The sequence below is a fragment of the Anser cygnoides genome, chromosome 25, assembly GCF_040182565.1.
Source record: "Anser cygnoides isolate HZ-2024a breed goose chromosome 25, Taihu_goose_T2T_genome, whole genome shotgun sequence".
NCBI lineage: Eukaryota > Metazoa > Chordata > Aves > Anseriformes > Anatidae > Anser > Anser cygnoides.
In genome coordinates, this window is record NC_089897.1 from 766,818 (window position 1) to 788,170 (window position 21,353).

Genomic DNA, 21,353 nt, shown 5'->3' on the forward strand with positions numbered 1-21,353 from the left:
CGGCGGGGACGGTCTGCGTGTCCCTGCAGCCTGGCCAAGCCACGCGCAGCAACCTGCTGCCGCCGACGTCCCAGCTGCCAGCCTCGGCCCTCTGCGGAGGGGAAAAGGCCGGGCCTGTTCGTTTTGTTCCTCTTTTGCTCCTGCCAAACGGACGCAGGAAGGGAAGCTCTGGAAGACCGGTGCTGGGATAACGCCAGCGCTCGGAGGAGCTGAGCCCCTGCCTTGTGGCACGGCAGCCACCGGGATCGGCGGGGTCAGCCCGGCCCCGCAGGCGGAGGAACAGATGCGGGGAGCTGTGGACTTCGCCCCGCAGGGACGCTTCCTGCAGCCGTGCCTGGCTCTGGCTCTGCCCACCGAGCCCCCGAGCTGCTGCCCCGGTCCCCCGGTGCTGCCCCCATCCCCAAAACGAGCCCGGGCAGCGGCGGGGGAACGTCCCTCGTCCAGCCACCGCGCCGTGGGCCGTGCTCATAAAACCGCCCCGTGAGCGAAAGCGGGGCTGGTATCGGCCCACGGGGGCGGAAGAAACGAGCGCCCCGCAGCCCCTCGCGTGAGCTCGGCCCCGCTGCCCCGCGCCGGACCCTGCGGCGCTCCTCCCAGGCTTGTTTGTGTCCCAGAAAACACAAAAAGCTGATTCTTCCCGGCGCGGTCCTTCGTGCCCTGCCCTCGTCACACGGCTGCTGGCTCCGCGGCGGCTGCTCCGTGGCAGTCCGGGCTCTGGGCCCCGCTGAGACGGGCGAGGGGCTGCGGCCGCGTCCCAGCCGGGCACCCCGGGGGATCTCCTCACGGCTTCCCCCCAGCGAGCTCTGGAAAAGCCTTTTTCAGGGGGGAAAAAAAACCCAGAAGGCTGACGCGGCAGGAAAACGCGGGTTCCAGTTCTGCGAATGGCAAAGGGCAAAGCGAGCACCGGGCCGGGCAGCTCCCGGGCCCCGCCGCAGCCGCGCCGATGGAGCCGGGCATGGGGGGCTCCTGCGGGGTGATGCCACGGGGGCGGGTGTGACGTCACACGGCGGGTGTGACGTCATGGGGCGGGTGTGACGTCATGGGGCAGGTGTGATGTCGTGGGGCAGGTGTGATGTCGTAAGCCGGGTGTGATGTCACGAAGCGGGCGTGATGTCACGCGCCGGGTGTAATGTCACACTGTGGGTGTGATGTCACACAGCAGGTGTGATGTCGTAATTTGGGTGTGACGTCACGCCATGGGGTCATGCCTCAGAACCTGGGGTTTATTTCCCCAAACCTGGGGTTATTCCCCAAACCTGGGATTATTTCACAAAACTTGGGTTTTATTTCCCAAAACCTGGGTTTATTTCCCCAAACCTGGGGTTTATTTCCCCAAACCTGGGGTTATTCCCCAAACCTGGGATTATTTCACAAAACTTGGGTTTTATTTCCCAAAACCTGGGTTTATTTCCCCAAACCTGGGGTTTATTTCCCCAAACCTGGGGTTTTGCCCCAGTCCCGGCCCTTGTGCCCCAAACTCGGCAGTTACGTCCCCAAACCTGGGGCTGTGTCCCAAAACCTCGGCCTTTGCCCCAGCGGCCGGGACTGTCTCCAAACCGAGGGTTATGCCCCAAAACTCGGCTTTATGCCCCAAACCACGGGGTCACGCCCCAAGACCTGGGTTTATGCCCCAAAGCCGAGGGGTATGCCCCCAAAACCCGGCGTTATGCCCCCAAACCAGAAGCCGTGTCCCAACCCCGGCCCTTTTGCCCCAAACCCCGCGGTTCTGCCCCAACCCCGCCGGAGCCCCCCCCCCCCCCGCTACCTGCCGCCTCGGCCAATCAGAAAATCGCTCCGCCGCCCCCCCCGGCGCCGCCAATCAGAGCGCTGTCGCTAGGTGGATTAGAGCCCGGGGTCAGGAGGGAAGGGGGCGGGCTCGCGCCCATCGTGCTACGGCCGTTGGCCAGTGGCGGGAGGAGGCGGGCGCTGACTGACGCGGGGGGCGGCGAATCGCGAGGCGCGCGGGCGCCGTCCGGCGGGGGGGCGGGCCGCGGCGGAGAGCGACGGCCGCGGCGGCCAATCGCCTCGGGGGGGCGCGGCGCGGGGGCGGGGCGCGGCGCGGCGGCGGCCAACGGCGGCGGGCGGGGCGGGCGCGGGGGCGGGGCGCGGCGGGTGCGGGCGCGGGGCGGCGGCGGCGGCCGGAGTCGCCATGGGCCCGCGCGGGGCGGCGCTGGGGCTGGCGCTGGCGCTGGCGGCGGCGGCGGCGGCCGCGGGGCTGCGGACGGGCCCCGGCGGCGGGCAGGCGGCGGCGGCGGGCGGCGAGGCCTGCGGCGGCCTGCGGGGCGTCCCGGCCGCCCTGGGCAACAACACGCACCCGGTGAGCGCGGCGGGCGGGCGGGGCGGGCGGAGGGACGGACGGACGGAGGGACGGACAGGGGGACGGCTGTCCCGGCGGCTGGGGCGCGGACGGGCCGGGGACAGTGGGCTCCACCCCCCCCGCCTTGACAGCGGGCGGACGGACAGACGGACGGACGGACGGACGGGCTGGCCCTCCCTCCGCCCGCCCCGCCGGGACGGACGGACGGACGGACGGACAGGCAGCGCCTCCCTGCCCGGCCTCCCCGGCGCAGGCCGGTGGCCAGTGGCGCTAGGACGGACGGACGGACGGACGGACGGGCAGCCTGCCCCCCCGGGCCGACTGACAGACGTGCCCTGGGAGGACAGACGGACGGACGGGCAGGCGCCGTACCGGCACGGGGGCACCCCCAGTGCGGGCAGGGACGGACGGACAGACAGAGGGACGGACACCCCCTTACACCGGGGCGGGCAGGGGAGCAGACACGCGATGGGACAGACGGACAGACGGGCTGGGGGGTGGCAGCGGCCCCGTCCTGCCCGGTCAGGACAGACAGACAGATGGATGGACGGGCACACAGACAGACGGATGGACGGGCACACAGACAGACAGACGGACGCACAGAGCGCCCTGTCCCCGCAGCGCAGGGTCCGGCGGTGCCACCAACCTCGGTCACCCCCCGGGTCCCCGCCACCGCCCGCTGCAGGGTGCGCCCGTTCCGCCGGCCGGGCCGGTCGCTAATTGCCGCTAATTGGCACCCGGCTGCGCTGCGACGTGGGGCGCAGGCGGTGCCGCGTGTCCCCGGTGTCCCCAGCGCGCTGCCGAGGCGCCGCGGCCGAACCGCCCCCGCCACGTCCCCCGGCCGCGGGCACGGGCAGGGGTCCCCGCTCAGCCACCCGCCTCCCCCCGTCCGGCGCTGCATGCTGCCCGGCACCCCGCTTCCATTTCTTCCCCCTTTTTCCCCCCCCTTTTTACCCCCCCCGCCTCGCGGGGAGGGGACAGGGTGGCACAGGCTGGCGCGGGCGCGGCTTGGGCAATGGGGACAGCGGCGGCGGTGGCCTCATTTCCTCCCCTTCCTGGGCAGGGCTTCCCTGCGCCGCTGGCACAGCCGCGCGTCCCCAAAGCCGCCCGCGCCCCGCGTCCCCAGCCCGACCCCCCGCTGGGGCTGGGGACAGCCGAGTGGCACCGAGGCGGCCGTGTGCCCCTGTCCCCGGCCCCGTGCCGCGGCCTCGAGGCAGGCGGCCTCGGTCCCCGCGCCGGCTGAGGGACGCTTCTCCCTTCTCCTCCCTCAGTGCGTCTTCGACGACCTCAGCGGCTCCGTGTCCCTGTCCTGGGTGGGCGACAGCACGGGGGTAAGACGGGCCGAGAGCCCCGGGGGGCCTGGGGGTGCCGGCACCCGTGGGCAGCCCCCCACCACGGGGGGCTGTGGGACCTGGTGGTGCCGGGCCCCATGTCCCAGGTGGGGGGCTGCTGGGGGTGCCGGCGCTGAGCCCTGCCCGCTGCTCCCCGCCAGGTCATCCTCGTCCTGACCACGTTCCAGGTGCCGCTGGTGATCATGAGCTTCGGCCAGTCCAAGCTCTACCGCAGGTGAGCCCCCCCCAACTCCTCCCCAGATATTTGGGGTTGCCGCACGTGGCGGCACGGTGACCCCCCTGCCCGAGGGCCCCCGGCGGTGCTCACGGCGCGGCCGCGCTCCCCCTTGCAGCGAGGACTACGGGAAGACCTTCAAGGACATCACCCACCTCATCAACAACACCTTCATCCGCACCGAGTTCGGCATGGCCATCGGACCCGACAATTCGGGGAAGGTGAGCGGAGGGGGCGGCGAGCCAGGCCCCCCGGCAGCCCCGTGCCCTGGCCTCGGAGGCTCTCGGCGCCGTTCCTGGTGAGCGTCCTCGGGCCTGGGGCTGAGCCCCCCTCGTGCCCCCCCCCAGGTCATCCTGACGGGCGACGTGTCCGGCGGCAGCCGCGGCGGCCGCATCTTCCGCTCGTCCGACTTCGCCAAGAACTTCGTGCAGACGGAGCTGCCCTTCCACCCGCTGGTGCAGATCGCCTACCACCCGCAGAGCTCCGACTGCCTGCTGGCCCTCAGCACCGACGTAAGGGCCGGAGCCCGCGCGGGGGCTGCTGCCAGGCGCCGGGGCTGGTGGTGAGCTTCGGGCGTCTCTTGCAGAACGGCCTCTGGGTCTCCAGGGACTTCGGGGAGAAGTGGGAGCAGATCCACAAAGCCGTCTGCCTGGCCAAGTGGTGAGCGGCCGCTCGGCACCCCCCGCGCCGGGAAGCGCCGCAGCACCGCCGTGCGCTGCAGCACCTCCCCGTGCGCCGCGTCCCGCCCGCGCTCTCATCCCTGTCTCTTCCCAGGGGCGCGGACAACACCATCTTCTTCACCACCTACTTGAACAACTCCTGCAGTGAGTACTGCCTGCTTGGGGCGCTGTGGGGGCAGCTGCGGGGACGGGTGGCGGAGCCCCTGGGGGGCCGCTGGGCTCCAGCAGCGTTAACCCCCCCGTCCCTTCTTCTTAAGAAGCTGATCTTGGGTTACTGGAGCTGAAGAAAACCTCCGACTTCGGCAAAACCTTCAAGGTCATCGGCACCAAGATCTACTCCTTCGGGCTGGGCGGCCGCTTCCTTTTCGCCTCCGTCATGACAGAGAAGGTGGCTGCCGCCCCCCCCCCCAAATCCCAGGGCACCAGTGGCCCGTCGCCACCGGCAGCTCCTCCGCGCCCCCTCTGTCCCTGCTGCCACGCGAGGGGAGCGGGGCTGAGGGTGCTTTGGCTCCGCAGGGCACCACGAGGCGCATTCACGTCTCGCTGGACCAGGGCGAGACCTGGAGCATGGCGCAGCTGCCCTCGGTCGGCCACGAGCAGTTCTACTCCATCCTGGCCGCCAACGACGACCTGGTCTTCATGCACGTGGACGAGCCGGGCGGTGAGCGGGGACGGGGACGGGGACGGAGCTGGGGCGATCTGCGGATGGCTGGGGACATCCCAGCAGCAGCAACGTGAACTAAAAGCCGGCTCCGCTCCGAAGCGTGGGGCTCTCCAGCTCCGCTGGCCGGCCTGGGCAGGGCTGTGCCTTTGAGGAAGGAATTTCTCATTAAGACGTTGCTAATTAGCAGGCAGCGGGTGCAAGGAACCTCGTTCCTCTTTGCGGTGTGCGGGGAGTGTGGCCACGCTCTGGGGCACGGGAGCTTTTCCTCGCCCTCGGTTCCCCTTCCCGCGCGGAGCCGGGTCGGTGCCTGGGGAGCCCCCGTTACCTCTGCCCCGTTCCCTCTCCAGACACGGGCTACGGCACCATCTACACCTCCGACGACCGGGGCGTGGTGTACTCCAAGTCCCTGGAGCGCCACCTCTACACCACCACCGGCGGGGAGACCGACTTCACCAACGTCACCTCGCTGCGGGGCATCTACATCACCAGCGTCCTCTCCGAAGGTGAGGACGCGGCGGTGACACCCCCCTGGGGTGGGGGCACTGGGGGCCTGGGGGCTGGCGGTGGCTCCGTGGGGCCGCGCTCGGTGTCCCCCCGGCCCTGCCATCTCCCCCTGCCCCCACCAGACAACTCCATCCAGTCCGTGATCACTTTTGACCGCGGCGGGGAGTGGGTGCCGCTGAGGAAGCCGAAAAACACCACCTGCGACTCCACGGCGAGGAACAAGGAGGAGGTGGCTCTGTCCCTTGTCCCCAGCTAGGGGCTGGTGCCCACGCGGTGCCCGGGCTCCGTGTCCCTCCCCTGTGGGGGGGCTTCGGCCACAAACCCCTGCTGCGAGCGGGGGCTCTGCCCTGCGCAGGGCTGGTGGCCGCGCGCGGTGCCGGGGGGGCTTGGGGGCACGAGGATGCGGGAGGGCAGGGCCCGATCCTGCAGCCGCTGCCTGGGGGCTGGGGCTGCACCGCGGGGGTGCTGGGCGTCCCCCAGCAGGCCGGGGGTCCCGCTGCTGCCCGAGGCGAAGGGCCTGTCCCGGCGGCTCCTGGACGGGCTCGGTGCTTGCGCTTGCAGTGCAGCCTCCACATCCACGCGTCCTACAGCATCTCCCAGAAGCTGAACGTGCCCATGGTGCCGCTGTCCGAGCCCAACGCCGTCGGCATCATCATCGCCCACGGTACCGCGCGGGGACGGGGACGGGGACGGGCGGGCGAGGGTCCCCGCGCCCCGCTCACGCTGCCCCGGTTTGGCAGGGAGCGTGGGGGGGGCCATCTCGGTGATGAGCCCCGACGTCTACATCTCGGACGACGGGGGCTACACGTGGGCGCGGATGCTGGAGGGGCCCCACCACTACGCCATCCTCGACTCGGGCGGCCTCATCGTGGCCATCGAGCACACCAGCCAGCCCGTCAACGTCATCGAGTGCGTGCTGCGGGGCCGCCGGGGGCTGGGGGGGTCCCCGTGCGGCAGCGGGGGGTGCCGGGGAGGCGCCTCCAGGGCGGGCGGTGGCCCACGTTTGGGCGCCGCCGCGGGTCCCGGTGGCGGTGGCTGCGGGTCGCCCCGCGGTGGCTCCAGTCCCCAAGCGTCCCCTGCGTGCCAGGTTCTCCACGGACGAGGGGCAGTGCTGGTACAAGTACACCTTCTCCAAGGACCCCATTTTCTTCACCGGGCTGGCGTCCGAGCCCGGCGCCCGCTCCATGAACGTCAGCATCTGGGGCTTCCGGGGGAACTTCTTGTCCCGCAAGTGGGTCTCCTACACCATCGACTTCAGCCAGCTGCTGAGCCGGAGCTGTGAGTGCCGGGGGGGGGGGACGGGGACACCCTCGGGCCCCGGGGTGGTGGCGGCGGCGCCACCCGCGGGTGCTGAGCCCCGTGCCCGGCAGGCGAGGACAAGGACTACACCATCTGGCTGGCGCACTCCAGCGATCCCAGCGACCCCAGTGACGGCTGCATACTGGGCTACAAGGAGCAGTACCGGCGCCTGCGCAAGTCCTCGGTGTGCCAGAACGGCCGCGACTACGCCGTGACCACGCAGCCGTCCGTCTGCCCCTGCACCCTGCAGGATTTCCTCTGGTAGCCCCCGGCCCCGCCTCGCGCCCCCTCCCTGCCCCTCCGTGTCCTGCCCGGTGCCAGGGGTCCCGGGGGGGCGCTGAGCCGTGCTTCCCCCCCGCCCGCAGCGATTTCGGGTATTACCGCCCCGAGAACCAGTCGGTGTGCGTGGAGCAGCCGGAGCTGAAGGGCCACGACCTGGAGTTCTGCCTCTACGGCCGCCGCGAGCTGCTGCGCACCAGCGGGTACGGCCCCGGCCCGTTCCCCCACCCCGGCCCCGGAGCAGCCGGGGGGCACGGGGGGGGGTCCCCGGGGCTCATCCTGCGTCGCCCCCCCCCTCCAGGTACCGCAAGATCCCTGGGGACAAGTGCGCAGGGGGGGAGAGCCCCAGCCGGGAGGAGACGGACATGAAGAAGAAGTGCACCAGCACCCTGCTGAGCCCCAGCCAGCTGGTAGGTGACACACGGACATGGCCACCGCCACCCGTGGGTGCCACCGGCCTGGTCCCCCCCCCCCCCCCCGGCTTTGGGGAGGCGCTGGCCCCCCCCAGCCTCGTCCTTGCCCCCGCAGGCGGCATCCCCCAGCTCCGTGCCCATCGTCCTGGCCGTGGTGGCCGTGCTGCTCGTCACCGCCGTGGCCGGGGTGCTGCTCGTCAAGAAATACGTCTGCGGGGGCAGGTGAGCCCCCCCCGGCCCGCGGGGCACCCCGGGGACAGGGTCCCCACCTGTCAGGGGGTGTGGGAGGGGTCCCCTTCGTGCTCCGGGGCGCTTCTTGCTGCTGCTGCCCCCCACCCCGTAGCAGGAGGGGGGTGTCCCCGTCCCTGGGGGGGCCACGCGCTGCCCCCAGCCCCCCCGTGCTGTGCCCCCCCCCAGGTTCCTGGTCCATCGCTACTCCGTGCTGCGGCAGCACGCCGAGGCCAGCGGCGCCGAGGGGACGGAGGGGACGGACCCCAGCTCGCCCCCCCGCAAGGGGGGGTACCACGACGACTCGGATGAGGTGAGCGCCCCCCCCCCAAGGCCCCCCCCTCCCGTGGGGGTGTCCGTGGCTGACGCTGCCCTTCTCCCCCCAGGACCTGCTGGAGTAGCGGCGGGGACGGGGACGGCGCCGAGCTGCCCCCCCCGGCGGGCAGGGCCCGGGGGGGCTTCGCTGCCGGGGGGCACGCGGGGGGGCTGAGTTAATGCTGCTTTAAGGTTTCTTTCTGGCTGGTGGGGAGTCCTTTTTGTTTTGTTTGGTTTTGTTTTTGTTTTGCTTTTGTTTTGCTTTTGTGGTTTTGGTTTCTTGGCGCTTTTTTGTTCTTTTTTTTTTTTTCCCCCCCCTTTTCCCTTTTTCCATGAGTTTCTTCAAGGCCCCCCCCGACCCGGGGGTCCTCCACCTGCGAGCCGTTCCCCAGCGGGGAGCAGCCCCCCCCAGGCCCCTCCCAGCCCCCCTTACAGCCAGCACCATCTGGGGGTGTGCCCCCCCCCCCCCCAGCACCACCTGGGGGTGTGCCCCCCCCCCCCAGCAGCCCCCCCCCAGCCGGGTCGGGCCCCTCAGGCTGGGCCGTGCAGCAGTGCAGGGGGACTCCGGCAGGGAGGTGGGGGCCGGGGGCTTCCCCCCCCTTCTCCAAAGCAATACCCCCGGGCTGCCCCCGCTGCCGGGGGGGGCACATCCCAGCCTGGCCCCCCCCAGGCTGCCCTTGGCCGAGGGAAACGCAGCAATAATGAATTCAGGCTTGAAGCTCTTTTAACAAGGGGCCGAGGGGGGGCTCGGTCCTTGCTCCCCCCCCCCCCCCAGCTTTTACCCCGCCAGGTTTTGGTCCCAGCACTGTCACAGTCTCCTTACACTGGAAATGCCCCCCCGGGGGGGTCCTGGGGCTCTCCGTGCCCCCCCCGGCCGGGGCGCAGGGTGGGGGGGCGCAGCCACGCCGCTTGCATGTGCTTCAGCAGCGCCGCGACGGGGGCAGTGTGTGCCCCCCCCCCCCCGAGAAGCCATAGCCCCCCGCCCACCCCCAGCCCCTGGCCGTGGGGGGGGTTGGGTGGGGGGGGTGGGGGGGGGCGAGGCGTGTGTAGAGCCCTGTAAATAAACCTGGACGTGTAATAACTTTGTACTGGCATTTTTCTGTATATTTGCAATATTTGGGTTATTAGAAATAAAGCCAAAACGGACCGTGTGTGACCTGATCTGTGTTGGGGGGGGGCACGGGGGGGGCACCTCTTGCTGGCAGGGGTGGGGGCTGCTGTCAGCTGATTAAAAAGACCGAATTTTATTGCAGTTTAAGGCAACGCACCACGACCCAGCTCACAGGCACACGACACGTCCATGCATGTAGAAAAATAATGGGGGGGGGGGGGGAGATGTAGGGACCCCCCCCCCCCGGCCCTCACTGCGGGGATAAAGGGTGGGTGACCTGGGGTCGGGGGGGACAACATGGGTGGCCCCTGGGGGGGATGGGGGGGGGACACAGGGGGTGCCCCAAAGGCTCCCCGTGAGCAGTGGGGGGCTCCCCCTTCTCCCCCCCCCCCAGCTCTCATGGGTCAGGGTCCTTGTGGAGGGGGGGCGCAGGATGTGGCCAATCCCCCCCCCCCCAGATCCAGTTTCTGTGGCGCAGGGAGGGACCGGGGGTGCCTGGCAGTGATTTACCCCTCGGCTGAGGACTGGGGGGGGGGCTCCGGCCACGTCCCCACGTCCCCACCCGTCACCGGGGCCGGAGCGGGGTCCTCGGGGACGCAGCGGGGCCGGGAGCCGTCAGGGCTGGGGCGGCGGCGGCGGCGGGGGGCCGGGGGGGTCGGGGCTGGGGGGCGCGGGCTGGGGCTTGATGCCGCGCGCCTTCATGTAGGAGATGAACTGCTCGGGGATCTCGGCCAGCACGTCCTTGGCCAGGCGCGCCATGCTCAGCACCTGGTTCCCCGTGCGGTCGATGTAGTCGCGGAAGGGGACAAACTGGGGGGGGGGGGGGGGGGGCATCATGGCACCCCTCCGCCCAGGTCCTGGAGCACCCCCATGGCCCAGTGCAGCCCCACCTCCCCGCGCACCCCCAGGCCCCCGTGTGTCCCCAGGCCCCCGTGCGTCCCCATGTCCCGGGGCACCGCGCTGTCCCAAAGTGTCCCCAGCACGTCCCCGTGCCCCTGTGCACCCCCCCCCCCCCAGCTCCCCCCCCCTTCTGCCTCACCCTCACCCCCCAGCACATCCCCAAATCCCAGCCCACCCCGCATCCCGCTGTGCCCCCCCCCCAAGCCCAAGTGCCCCCCCCCCCATGTCCCGCTGCACCCCCCCCCATCCCCACACATCCATCATCCCTGTCACCCCCCCCCCCCAGTACTGGGACCGGCCAGTGGCCCCCAGGACAGCAGGGGCCAGTGGGGGTCCCTGGGGGGGGGGGGTCGCGCTGTGCCCTGCCGTGCCGGGCTACCTGCACGATGTCGCGCTCGGCCACCTTCCCGCGGGAGGAGATGCGGATGTCGTCCCCGTCCAGCTCCACCATGGCTACAGGGCACAGGTTGGGGGGGGGGGGGGGGGGGGGGGGGGGTGAGCGGCACCGGGGCCCCCCCAGCAGCCCCGGCCCCCCCCCACCCCCAGCAGCACCGGGGCAATGTCCCGCTGACACCGCACGCAGGCAGGGCCGGTTCGTCAGCGGGATCTCCTCGGAGAGCTTTAATTCAGCTTTTTGGCATGCCCCCCCGCCACGTCCCCCCCCCCCGAGGGAGGCAAACCCAGCCATAACGAGCGCCGCAGCTCATAATCAGCGGCTGCGGGCGGCGGCGCGCCACGCTGAGCCGCAGAAAATTAAACTCGGATTTCCCCGGTGGCCAAAGGCAGCTGCAGCCCCCCCGTCCCCCCCCTAACCCCCCCGCAGGCCCCGCAGCGCAGCCTTACCATCGAACTCGGCCTGTCCGACCCCCACGATGATGATGGACATCGGGAGCTTGGCAGCCTGCCGGGCCCGGAGTGTGGGGGTGTGGGGGGGGGGGAAGGCACCGGATTTATTGCGTGCTGCTGCACCCCCCCGTGTCACCAGCAGCACCCCGTGGTCCCCAGGGTGCCCGCGGTGACCATGTGGGTGGCAGCAGGCAGTGGCGTGCGACACCCGCGGGGCCCCCACATCGCTCCCCATCATGTGTCCCCCCCACCCCCCCGGCACCGAGTGCTGCTGCTGCTCGGCGTGGGAGCGCGGACGCTCGCGGCGCTTCGTCTGCGCGCCCGCTGGGCCCGGCGCTGCCAACACCTGCGCTCGGTGCCGCCACGGGCGTCCCGCGCCCGGCACCGCGCACCCCGCCCCGGTGCCGCGATGTGGGTGCCGTGTGGGTGCCGTGTGGGTGCCGGGATGTGCGGCCTGCCCCGGGCCTGCGATGTGCATCCCGCGTGGGTGCCGTTCTGTGCCTCCCGCGTGGGTGCTGTGACGTGCAGCCCGCGTGGGTGCCGTTCTGTGCATCCCCTGTGGGTGCTGTGACGCGCATCCCGCGGGGGCGCCGCGCTGAGCGTCCCACCTCGGAGGCACAGAGCGCATCCAGTGCTCGCCCCTGCGCTCTGCATTCTGCCTCGGGGCCCCGTGCACATCCCTGACCCGGCCCCACCGATCAAAGCACCCTCATCCCACAGGAATCTCATCCTCCCGGGACCCCCAGCCTCCAGCCCCAAACTCAGCACGACCACGGCAGCCGGAGCCCTGCGCGCCCCCTGCGCCTGCTGCCAGGCCAGTGCCACGTCCCCCAGCCCGGCCGGCGTGGCGCTGGCAGCTGGAGGCAGGGGCCGAGGGCCCCCAGCAAGCCCCAGCGCGGGTGGATGGCACCGAGCTGCCCCCAGCCGCCCCCGCACTGCGGCTCTGCCACGAAATATTAAAAAGCAGCAAGCAAGAAGCACGAAAGCTCCTCGCCCTCCTGCCCTGGCCAGCAGCTGAATTGCTGGGAAGCGTGGACCCAATCCTCCTGCCCGGTGCGTGGGAGGAGGGGGCAGAGGACAGAAAAAGCTCATTTATTAGGTTATTGCACCCTGCACCCCCAGCCCCTTTTTGTGCACCAGCATCCTGGGCCCCCCCCGAGCGCCTGCCTGGTTGGAGCACCCCAGCACAGGGCACCCCCTGTGCCCGGCCGATCATTGCACCCCAATACCCTGGGGGTGTCCCTCAGCAGGGAGTGCACCCTGGTGCTTTGGGGCACCCCCTGTCCCCAGCAGGCCATTGCACCTTGCAGCAAGCCCGCGCACCCAGCCTCACGCTGCACCCCAGCGTTTTGGGGCACCCCGTGCACCCAGCCGGGCAGCGCACCCCCCCCCAGCCCCGCGGCGCAGGACTCACGTTGACGATGGCCTCCTTGGTCTGCGCCATGTCCGAGATGACGCCGTCGGTGATGATGAGGAGCACGAAGTACTGGGAGCCGTCGGGCACCGCCGCGGCCGAGCTGCGGGACAGCCGCTGAGCACGGGGCAGGGGAGGGGGGCCGGACACAACCCCCACCATGGGGGGGGGGACTCGGGGCAGGGACGTCCCCGTCCTTACCGGGCCACGTGGTTGACCACGGGGGCGAAGTTGGTGGGGCCGTAGAGCTGGACGCTGCGCAGGCTCCGGTGATAGGCCTCCAGGATGCCCTCGATGCCGCTGCACGAGGGGTTGGCCGCATCGCCGTTCTGCGGGCACGGCGCCGGGTGACGGGGCCGCCGCCGCCTCCCCCCCCCTTCCCCCCCCCCCCCCCCCCCGCGGCGCCCCGAGGCTCAGCCTCACCAGCGGGAACTCGTGGGACACGCGCCCGTCCGGCGGGATCTTGGCGCCGAAGCCGAGCGCCGGGAACATCTTGTCACTGTCGTAGTCCTGGATGATCTCGCCCACGGCCTTGAGCGCCATGGTGTAGGCGTTGAGCTGGTAGGGGCTCAGGTAGTGCAGCGAGGTGGACTGCGAGGGGTTGCCTGCACCGGGGGGGCCAGGGGGGATCAGCCCGTGGTCCTGTGCCCCCCGACCCAAATGCGTCACCGTAACGAGCCCCCGGGAAGCAGCCGGCGGCTCCGCTCACCGTTGGACGCGGTGAAGTCGATGGCCACCGTGAAGTTGATTTGGGTCCTGGGAGGGGAAAAGCGGCTCTGAGGAGCTGGCGGGAGGCCCAAGGACTGGCCGTGCCCCCCCCCAGTTCAGAGCACCCTCTCTCAGCACCGAGGTTTCACGAGGGACCCAAGGGACCCGCTCTGGGCACCCCACTGGGTTCCGGGGACGCCGCTGCCCGCTGAGCCCATTTCACGGGGGGGCTGCCGAGGCTCACCCGCCCCTGATGTAGTCCAGGAAGGTGTGGTCGGACTCCACGGCGAAGGAGAGCAGCGTCACCTGCCAGGGACAGCGGGCTGAGCAGGACGGCGGCGGCGCCCCGCGCCCGCCCGCCCGGCCCTCACCGTCCCCGAGTTCAGGTACTTCTTCTTCTTCATCTTCTTCCGCGGGTTCACCACCTGGGAGAGGGGAGGCCGGGGGGGGGGCACTGCTGGGCTGGGGGGGGGCCGGCCCCGCACCAGGGGGGCATCCCAGGGCCGTGACACCCAGGGGTGCAGCACGGGGACTGCAGCGGCACCCATGGGCGCAGCGGGGGCACCGCGGTGCCACAGCGCCCGTCCCCGCGCCCTGTCCCCCTCCTCACCTCGTAGACGTTGAACTGGCTCTGCCCCCGCGCCAGCTCCCGGTAGCTGGTGGTGAACTCGCCGATGAAGTCGTGGCTGCGGGGCGGGGGGGGGTCACCGTCACCCGGGGCGCGGGGACGTGGCGCGTGGCCCCGGGGCCCCCCCGGCTCACCTGCCGTCACGGTCCCAGTCGTACACCTCCACCTTGATGGCCCTGCGAGGAACGGGGTGGGGGGGTCACGGCTGGCACCCGCAGACGCGCCCCGCGCTCGCCCTGCCCCGCGCCGGGGGGTGGCAGCGGGGACAGCGGGGACAGCCCCGGCGCCCGCTCCCGGCGAGTTTGTTTTGACGCCTCCGTGGGCCTTTTCTCCTTCCTCCTCCTCCTCCTCCTCGGCCGTTTTCGGTGGGATATTTTTATCCGCCGTTGCCACAGCAACGTCCGACACGGGGCCAAGCCGGCGGCGGCAGCGCGACGCCGAGACACCGCTCACCGGGAGCCGGCAGCGGGGCTGAGCCGGGGGGGCCGGGGCGCAGACCCCTCGCTCAGACCGGGAGCCTGAGGCGGGAGGAGGGGGAGCGGGCGCGGGGCGGCCACGGCGGTGCCGAGGCCCCGGGGCTCACCGGTCGTAGTCGCCGTTGCAGAGGGCGCGCACGGGGATGGCGAAGGCCGGCCAGACGGGGTTCAGCGTGTTCCTCACCACCTCCGTCTTGTGGCAGATGGTGAAGCTGCGGGGACGGGGGGGGGACAGGGTGGTCACCCCCCCCAAGTGGCTGACCCCCCACCCACCACCCAGGGGTGGCTCTTGGAGAACCCCCCCCCCCCCTCCCAGCGCCACCCCCACCCCGCTGGGATGCACGGGGGGGTCCTGTGCCAGCCTCGGGGCCGTGACCCCCCCCCCGGGTGGCAGCAGGGCTGTGTCCTGTCGTGCCCCCCCCCCCCCCCAATGGCCGCGTCTCGGGGCTGCTCACGTCCCGTCCTCGTTGCTCCGGTAGAAGACCATGAAGGGGTCGGACTTGCCGAAGAAATCCTTCTTGTCCAGCTTGTTGGCGCAGAACTGCAGCGTGGCCACGTCCTGGGGCGAGGGGGTGTCACCGCCACGGACCCCCCCGCCCCCCGCGGGCCTCGGGGTCCCGACGGGAGCAGCCAGGGTGTGGGGGGGGCTCCGGCCCCCATCTTCACCCCACAGAAGCGTGGAGGAAGGCCCCAGGCACAGCCGTGGGGCTCTCACCCCCCCTCCCCACTCACCCAAGTGGCACAAGAGGGGGGTCCCCAAACTGCCCCCCCCACACACACACCCCCGGGGCCGCCGCTCACCCTGCAGTTGCCCAGCTCCTCGGCGAGGAGGATGATGGTGCCGCACTTCTTCCCGGGGATGCCCCTGTGGGACCGGCGGTGAGGGGGGGCACACGGTGACACGGGTGTCCCCGCTATGGGGGGACGGGGGGGTGCGCAGTGACCCGTGTGCCTGGGGAGCCGGGGGGGGGGGCACCCCAATGCTCACCCGTTGGAGAGGGCTGGAGCCGGCTTCTTGCCGCGGGGGTGCGCGGTGACCGTCCCCATCCTGCGGGGACACGCAGCGGGGTGACGGGGTGGGGGGGGACAGCCCCCAGCCAGACCCCATGGGGAAACTGAGGCAGGGCTGGGGGGGTGGGGGGGGGCACTCATCCTGCGGGGGAGCAGCCCGGAGCCACGCTATCTGCACCGGGCTCTGCTCTCCATCCCTGACACCGCCTGGGCGCAAGATAAGGACCCGGGCGCCATCACCGTCACTGTCACCCGCGGGACGCTGGGCACCCGGCCCGCTCCGACCCCCCCCCTGCCCCCCCCGCACCTCCCAGCCCTGCTCACGTCAGCGGCTTCTCCAGGCGGCTGCCGGCCGAGCCCACGATCTCACCGAGGGTGCAGAAGGCCTGGCCCAGGAAGTCCTGCGGGAGTTTGGGGTCAGCACGGCGTCCCCGACGCCGTCCCCATCCCCGTCCCTGTCCCATCCCCATCCCCGTCCCTGTCCCGTCCCCATCCCATCCCATCGTCCCTGTCCCCGTACCCCGCAGCCCCACGGGGCTGGTGCCGTACTCACATGCTTGGAGAGGTCGGGGCTTTTGGAGTCCACATCGTACCTGTGGGATGGACGGAGCGTGGCAGCGGGGACGGGGACGGGGATGGGGATGGGGCCTGGACACAAATGGGGATTGAGATGGGAGAGGGATGGGAGTGGGAGTGGGACAGGAGGCACGTGGGGATGGGGAATGGGGAACGGGGATGGGGAACGGGGATGGGGAATGGGGATGGGGATGGGGAACGGGGATGGGGATGGGGATGGGGAATGGGGATGGGGATGGGGATGGGGAATGGGGATGGGGAACGGGGATGGGGAACGGGGATGGGGAATGGGGTTGGGGATGGGGAACAGGGATGGGGATGGGGATGGGGAAGGGGGACGGGGATGGGGAAGGGGGACGGGGATGGGGATGGGGTTGGGGATGGGACCGGATGGGACCAGCCCCCAGCACCCGCCTGGCTCAGCCGTGGCAGCGCAGCCGGGTGCCTGGGGGGGCCGTGGGGCCGTGGCACTCACAGGTCGAAGCGCAGGTTCTGCTTCTCCTCGAAGAAGTAGTCGAGCACGAACTTGCGCACGAAGTCGGGGTTCAGCGAGTTGTCGATGACCTCGGTGCGGCCGAACTGGGGGCAGCGCCGCGGGCGTGGGGCCAGGCGGGCCGGGGGGGGCCGGGGGGGGGCCAGGTGCCCCTTTGTGCGGCAGCGCGGGGCTGTGCCGCCCGGCCCGCCCGCTCATTACGGCCCGGAGCCCCTCAATTAACCAGCGGCTAATTACAGGGCACGCGGCGGCGGGGCGGGAGCGGGGGCTGCGGGAGCACCCCCTCCCCGGGGCCGGCGGCGCTGCTTGGCCGCCTGCCCAGCACCCCAGCATGCTGATTGGCCGCCTGCCCGGCACCCCAAGATCCTGATTGGCTGCCTGCCCGGCACCCCGACATGCTGAGTGACCAGTTTGGCTGCACCCCGACGTGCTGATTGGTTGGCACCCCGATATGCTGATTGGCCAGTTTGACAGCACCCCAACATGCTAATTGGTTGGTTCGGCAGCACCCCAACATGCTGATTGGCTGGCACCCCAACATGCTGATTGGCCAGCTGGGCAGCACCCCAACATGCTGATTGGCTGGTTCAGCAGGACCCCAACATGCTGATTGGCCGGTTTGGCTGCACCCTGACATGCCGATTGGTTGATTTGGCAGCACCCCAACATGCTGATTGGCTGGTTCAGCAGCACCCCGACATGCTGATTGGTTGATTCGGCAGCACCCCGACATGCTGATTGGCCGGTTTGGCAGCACCCCGACATGCTGATTGGCCGGTTTGGCAGCACCCCGACATGCTGATTGGTTGATTCGGCAGCACCCCGACATGCTGATTGGTTGATTCGGCAGCACCCCGACATGCTGATTGGCCGGTTTGGCAGCACCCCGACATGCTGATTGGCTGGTTCGGCAGCACCCCGACATGCTGATTGGCCGCGCAGCGGGGCAGGGCCGGACGCTCACCTCCCGCCACTGCTTGGTGTCGAGGCCCTGGGTGTAGAGGACGCAGACTGGGGGCAGAGGCGGCAGCGCTCAGCGCGGCCCCGGCCCCCCCCAGCCCCCCGGGACCCCCGGCCCCCCGGCCCCGCTCCTGGCCCCACTCACGCGGGTCGGACTTGGAGAAGGTGTCCTTGTCCAGGAGCTGCCTGCGGGGAGAGGCCGGGCCGGTGGGGAACTGAGGCACGGGCACGGCGCTGGGGGTGTCCGCGCGTCGGGGTGCACGGCCGTGTGTCGGTGCACACCCACGTGTCGGGGTGCACATGGCCGTGCATCGGGTTGCACACCCGTGTGTCGGTGCACATGGCGGCATGTCGGGGCGCGCACGGCCGTGCGTTGGGGTGCGCGCACAGCCACATTTTGGGGTGCACACCCATGTGTCGGTGCACACCCACATGTCAAGGTGCACACAGCCTCGTGTCGGGGCGCACACCCCCGTGTGTCGGCGCACACCCACGTGCCGGGGTGCGCACGCCCGGGCTGCGGCAGGGAGCAGCGGCTCGGGGAGTTTCTCCAGTCCCCGATGGAGTGGGAGGAAAATAGGTCGGAGCGGCCGCGGGCAGCGCGGCCGGGGGGGGCACCCAGCGCCGCACCGGGGACCCCCCCCGAGCACCCCGACCCCGCGCCCCCAGCCCTAGCGAAGGGGTTTGGGGGTCCCGGGGGGGTCCCAAAGCGCAGCGGGGCTCAGCCCTCGCTCAGGGCTGGGGTCTGGGGGGGGACCTGAGGCAGGGAGGGGGCGGTGAGGCCCCCCCCGGGCAGCGAGCGCGGTGCCAGCACGGGGGGGCCCGGGCGTCCCGGGGCGCGAGGCGATGGGTGACAGGCGGCGGCGAGCCCCGGCAGGCACCGGGCACGGGGGGGGGCGCGGGGGGGGGGGCTGTGCGGGGAGCCCCCCCCAGAGGGGGGCAGGATGGAGAGGAGGAGGCTCAGGGGGACGGGGTGGAATGCCCCCCCCCCCCCCCGCACACCCCCAGAGCCCCCACTCCCTGCCCCTCCAGTTCTCCCAGTGCCCTGCACCCCTTTGCCTCCCAGTGCCCCCAGTGCCTCCCAGTGCCCCCCCCGTGCCTCCCAATAACCCCCCCCGTGCCTCCCAATAACACCCCCGTGGCTCCCAGTGCCTCCCGCCGTGCCCTGTGCTTCCCAGCGCCATCTGCTCTCCCAGTGCCTCCCAGTGCTTCCCAGTGCTCCCCAGTGCCCCGTGCTTCCCAGCCATCTCTGCTCTCCCAGTGCCCCCCAGTGCCCCCCAATACCCCCCCATGCCTCCCACTGTGCCCTGCGCTTCCCAGCGCCATCTGCTCTCCCAGTGCCCCCCAGTGCCTCCCAGTACCCCCACAACCACTGGGTTCCCCCAGCACCGTACACCCCCTGTGCTCCCCCCGGCTCCCCAGTGCCTCCCAGTACTCCCAGTGCCCCCCTCCTGCATCCTCCCCGACTCTCCCAGTGCCCCCCCCGCCCCCAGGTCCCCCCGGTACCGTTCACCCCCTGATCCCCCCCGCTCCCCAGTGCCTCCCAGCGCCTCCCAGTGCCTCCCAGCGCATCCCAGCGCCTCCCAGCACCGCGCGGCACCAACCGCCTCCCGCTCCCCCGCTGCCCCCGGTGCCCCGCGCCCGGTGCCGCTCCCCCACCTGCAGGACACCGTGAGCTCCACCTTGGTGGCCGGGACGGTGCCGGTGCCGGTGCCCGGTTCCAGCGCCCCCAGGCCCGCCATGCCCCGGCTCCGCCCCGCCCGGGGCCGCCGCCGCCGCCGCGCTGCTCCCGGGGCTGCCCCGGTGCGGCTCGGGGCTCCCGGTGCCGCGCGCTGCCGCAGCGCCGCCGCCCCCGGGGCTGCCCCCGGAGCCTCCTGCGAGACCGCCCCGGTACGGCCCCGGTACGGCCCCGGTACGGCCCCGGTACGGCCCCCGCGCCGCCCCCGGCATCGCGCGGGGCTCCCGGTGCCCCCCCGCAGTGCTCCCAGTACGGCCCAGTGCTCCCAGTGCCGCTCTGCTGCGCCCCCGGCATCTCCCAGTGCCACCCCACTGTGCCCCCAGTGCCTCCCAGCGCTCCCAGTGGTGCCCCGCTATGCTCCCAGTATGGTCCAGTGCTGCCAGTGGTGCTCTGCTGCACCCCCAGTATCTTCCCATAACGCCCCACTGTGCCCCAGCGTCTCCCAGTGGTGCCCCACTATGCTCCCAGTATGGCCCAGTGCTCCCAGTGCTGCTCTGCTGCACCCCCAGTATCTCCCAGTGCCACCCCACTGTGCCCCCAGTGTCTCCTAGTGCTCCCAGTACCGCTCTGATATGCCCCCAGTAACTCCCAGTGCCACCCCGCTGTGCTCCCAGTACAGCCCAGTGCTCCCAGTGGTGCCCTGTTGTGCCCCAGCGCAATCATCTCTCAGTGCTCCCAGCGCCACTCTGCTGCATCCCCAGTATGGCCCAGTCCTCCCAGTGCTGCTCTGCTGCAGCCCCGGTATCTCCCAGCGCTGCCCCACTATGCACCCGGTGCCTCCCAGAGCTCCCAGTGCTGCTCTGCTGAGCCCCCAGTATCTCCCAGTGCTACTCCACTGTGCCCCCAGTGTATTCCGCTGCTCAGTGGTACTCTGCTGTGCCCCCAGTATCTCTTAGTGCTCCCAGTCCCACCCTCCTGCATCCCCAGTATGGTCCAGTGCTCCCAGTGGTATCCTGCTGTGCCCCCCAGTATCTCCCAGTGCTCCCAGGGGTCGGTCCTGCTGTGTCCCCAGTACAGCCCAGTGCTCCCAGTGCCACACTGCCATGCACCCATTATCTCCCAGTGCTGCCTCATTGTGGCCCCACTATCTCCCAGTGCCACTCTACTGCATCCCCAGTATGGCCCAGTGCTCCCAGTGCTGCCCTGCTGCACCCGCTTTGTGGCCCAGTGCTCCCAGTGCCCCCCAGCCCCACCACCTGCAGGCCCAATGTCCCCCGGTGTCCCTATGTCCTGTGTCCCCCCATGCCCTGCTGCCTCCCAGTGCCTCCCAGCGTGCCCAGTTCCCCTGTGCCCCAGTGCACTGCGGTGCTCAGGGTGTCCCCCCAGTCCCCATGGTGGGGCTGTACTGGGTGCACTGGTCAGCTGTACTGGGCCCATGGGTGACATCTCTGCGTCCCCACACGTGATATCGCCGTGTCCTTATGGGTGACATCTCCGTGTCCATGTTTGACGTCTCCGTGTCCCCACGGGTGACATCTCTGTGCCCGCGGGTGACACCTCCACACCCCACGGGTGACACCTCCACGCACATGGGTGGCACCTGTGTCCGTGGGGGATAGCTCCACGTCTGCCGAGGTGACAACTCCACGTCCCATGGGTGACACCCCTGTGCCCTCAGGTGGCGCCTCCACGTCCCCATGTGATATCTGTGTCCCCTTACGGGTGACACCTCCGCACCCACAGGTGGCACCTCCATGCCCCGTGGGTGACCCCCCCCATCGGTGTCCCCCACGGGTGACACCTCCGTGTCCTGCAGGTGACACCCCCCCAGATGACATCAATGTCCCCCAAGGGTGACACCTCCACACCCCATGGGTGACCCCCCCCAATCAGTGTCCCCCATGGGCGTCCTGTAGGTGACCCCCCCCATCCCATATCAGTGTCCCCCGGGTGCCAGCTCCATGTTCTGTAGACAACCCCCCCCCAGATGACATCAGAGTCCCCCCAAGGGTGACACCTCCACACCCCATGGGTGACCCCCCCAGTTGGTGTCCCCCATGGTTGCCCTGTAGGCGACCCCCCCCATCAGTGTCCCCCCGGGTGCCAGCTCTGTGTCCTGTAGGTGACACCCCCCCAGATGACATCAGAGTCCCCCATGGGTGACACCTCCACACCCCATGGGTGACCCCCCCCCCCCCAGTCAGTGTCCCCCATGGGTGTCCCCTGGTGCCAGCCCCGTGTCCTGTAGGTGACCCCCACCCCCATATCAGTGTCCCCCCAGCTACCA

General features: G+C 71.0%; 2 protein-coding genes across 8 annotated transcripts; one reads left to right on the forward strand and one right to left on the reverse strand.

Annotated features, from left to right (window-relative positions):
* The first annotated feature begins 2,122 nt into the window (after nt 1-2,122).
* Nucleotides 2,123-9,416, forward strand: SORT1 (sortilin 1). 2 transcript variants are annotated; one of them, XM_066982970.1, is made up of 20 exons: nt 2,123-2,317; nt 3,589-3,648; nt 3,810-3,883; nt 4,002-4,104; nt 4,231-4,395; nt 4,470-4,543; nt 4,658-4,707; nt 4,821-4,951; nt 5,080-5,224; nt 5,575-5,730; nt 5,854-5,960; nt 6,293-6,395; nt 6,472-6,640; nt 6,819-7,009; nt 7,102-7,291; nt 7,396-7,512; nt 7,611-7,719; nt 7,838-7,944; nt 8,140-8,263; nt 8,337-9,416. In XM_066982970.1, exons 1-20 carry the CDS (start codon nt 2,150-2,152, stop codon nt 8,349-8,351), a joined length of 2,358 nt encoding a protein of 785 aa, XP_066839071.1. In that variant the 5' UTR covers nt 2,123-2,149; the 3' UTR covers nt 8,352-9,416. The 2 variants fall into 2 exon arrangements, with proteins under 2 accessions (XP_066839071.1, XP_066839072.1); XM_066982971.1 differs by having other exon boundaries at nt 4,824-4,951.
* A 124-nt stretch (nt 9,417-9,540) lies between these two features.
* CPNE5 (copine 5) lies at nt 9,541-21,197 on the reverse strand. Of its 6 annotated transcripts, XM_066982975.1 has the most exons (22): nt 20,927-21,197; nt 19,048-20,867; nt 17,534-17,574; nt 17,393-17,439; nt 16,411-16,514; nt 15,913-15,952; nt 15,684-15,760; nt 15,337-15,396; nt 15,150-15,213; nt 14,804-14,907; nt 14,456-14,560; nt 14,007-14,048; nt 13,855-13,930; nt 13,616-13,669; nt 13,489-13,550; nt 13,246-13,292; nt 12,960-13,141; nt 12,738-12,865; nt 12,537-12,639; nt 11,120-11,177; nt 10,656-10,729; nt 9,541-10,186 (listed from the first exon to the last, which is right to left on the reverse strand). In XM_066982975.1, the coding sequence occupies exons 2-22, from the start codon at nt 19,128-19,130 to the stop codon at nt 9,992-9,994; spliced, it is 1,746 nt and encodes a 581-aa protein (XP_066839076.1). In that variant the 5' UTR covers nt 19,131-20,867; nt 20,927-21,197; the 3' UTR covers nt 9,541-9,991. The 6 variants fall into 6 exon arrangements, with proteins under 6 accessions (XP_066839076.1, XP_066839075.1, XP_066839073.1 ...); XM_066982974.1 differs by having other exon boundaries at nt 19,048-21,197; XM_066982972.1 differs by lacking the exons at nt 19,048-20,867; nt 20,927-21,197 and having other exon boundaries at nt 17,534-18,246.
* Between the last annotated feature and the right edge of the window lie 156 nt (nt 21,198-21,353).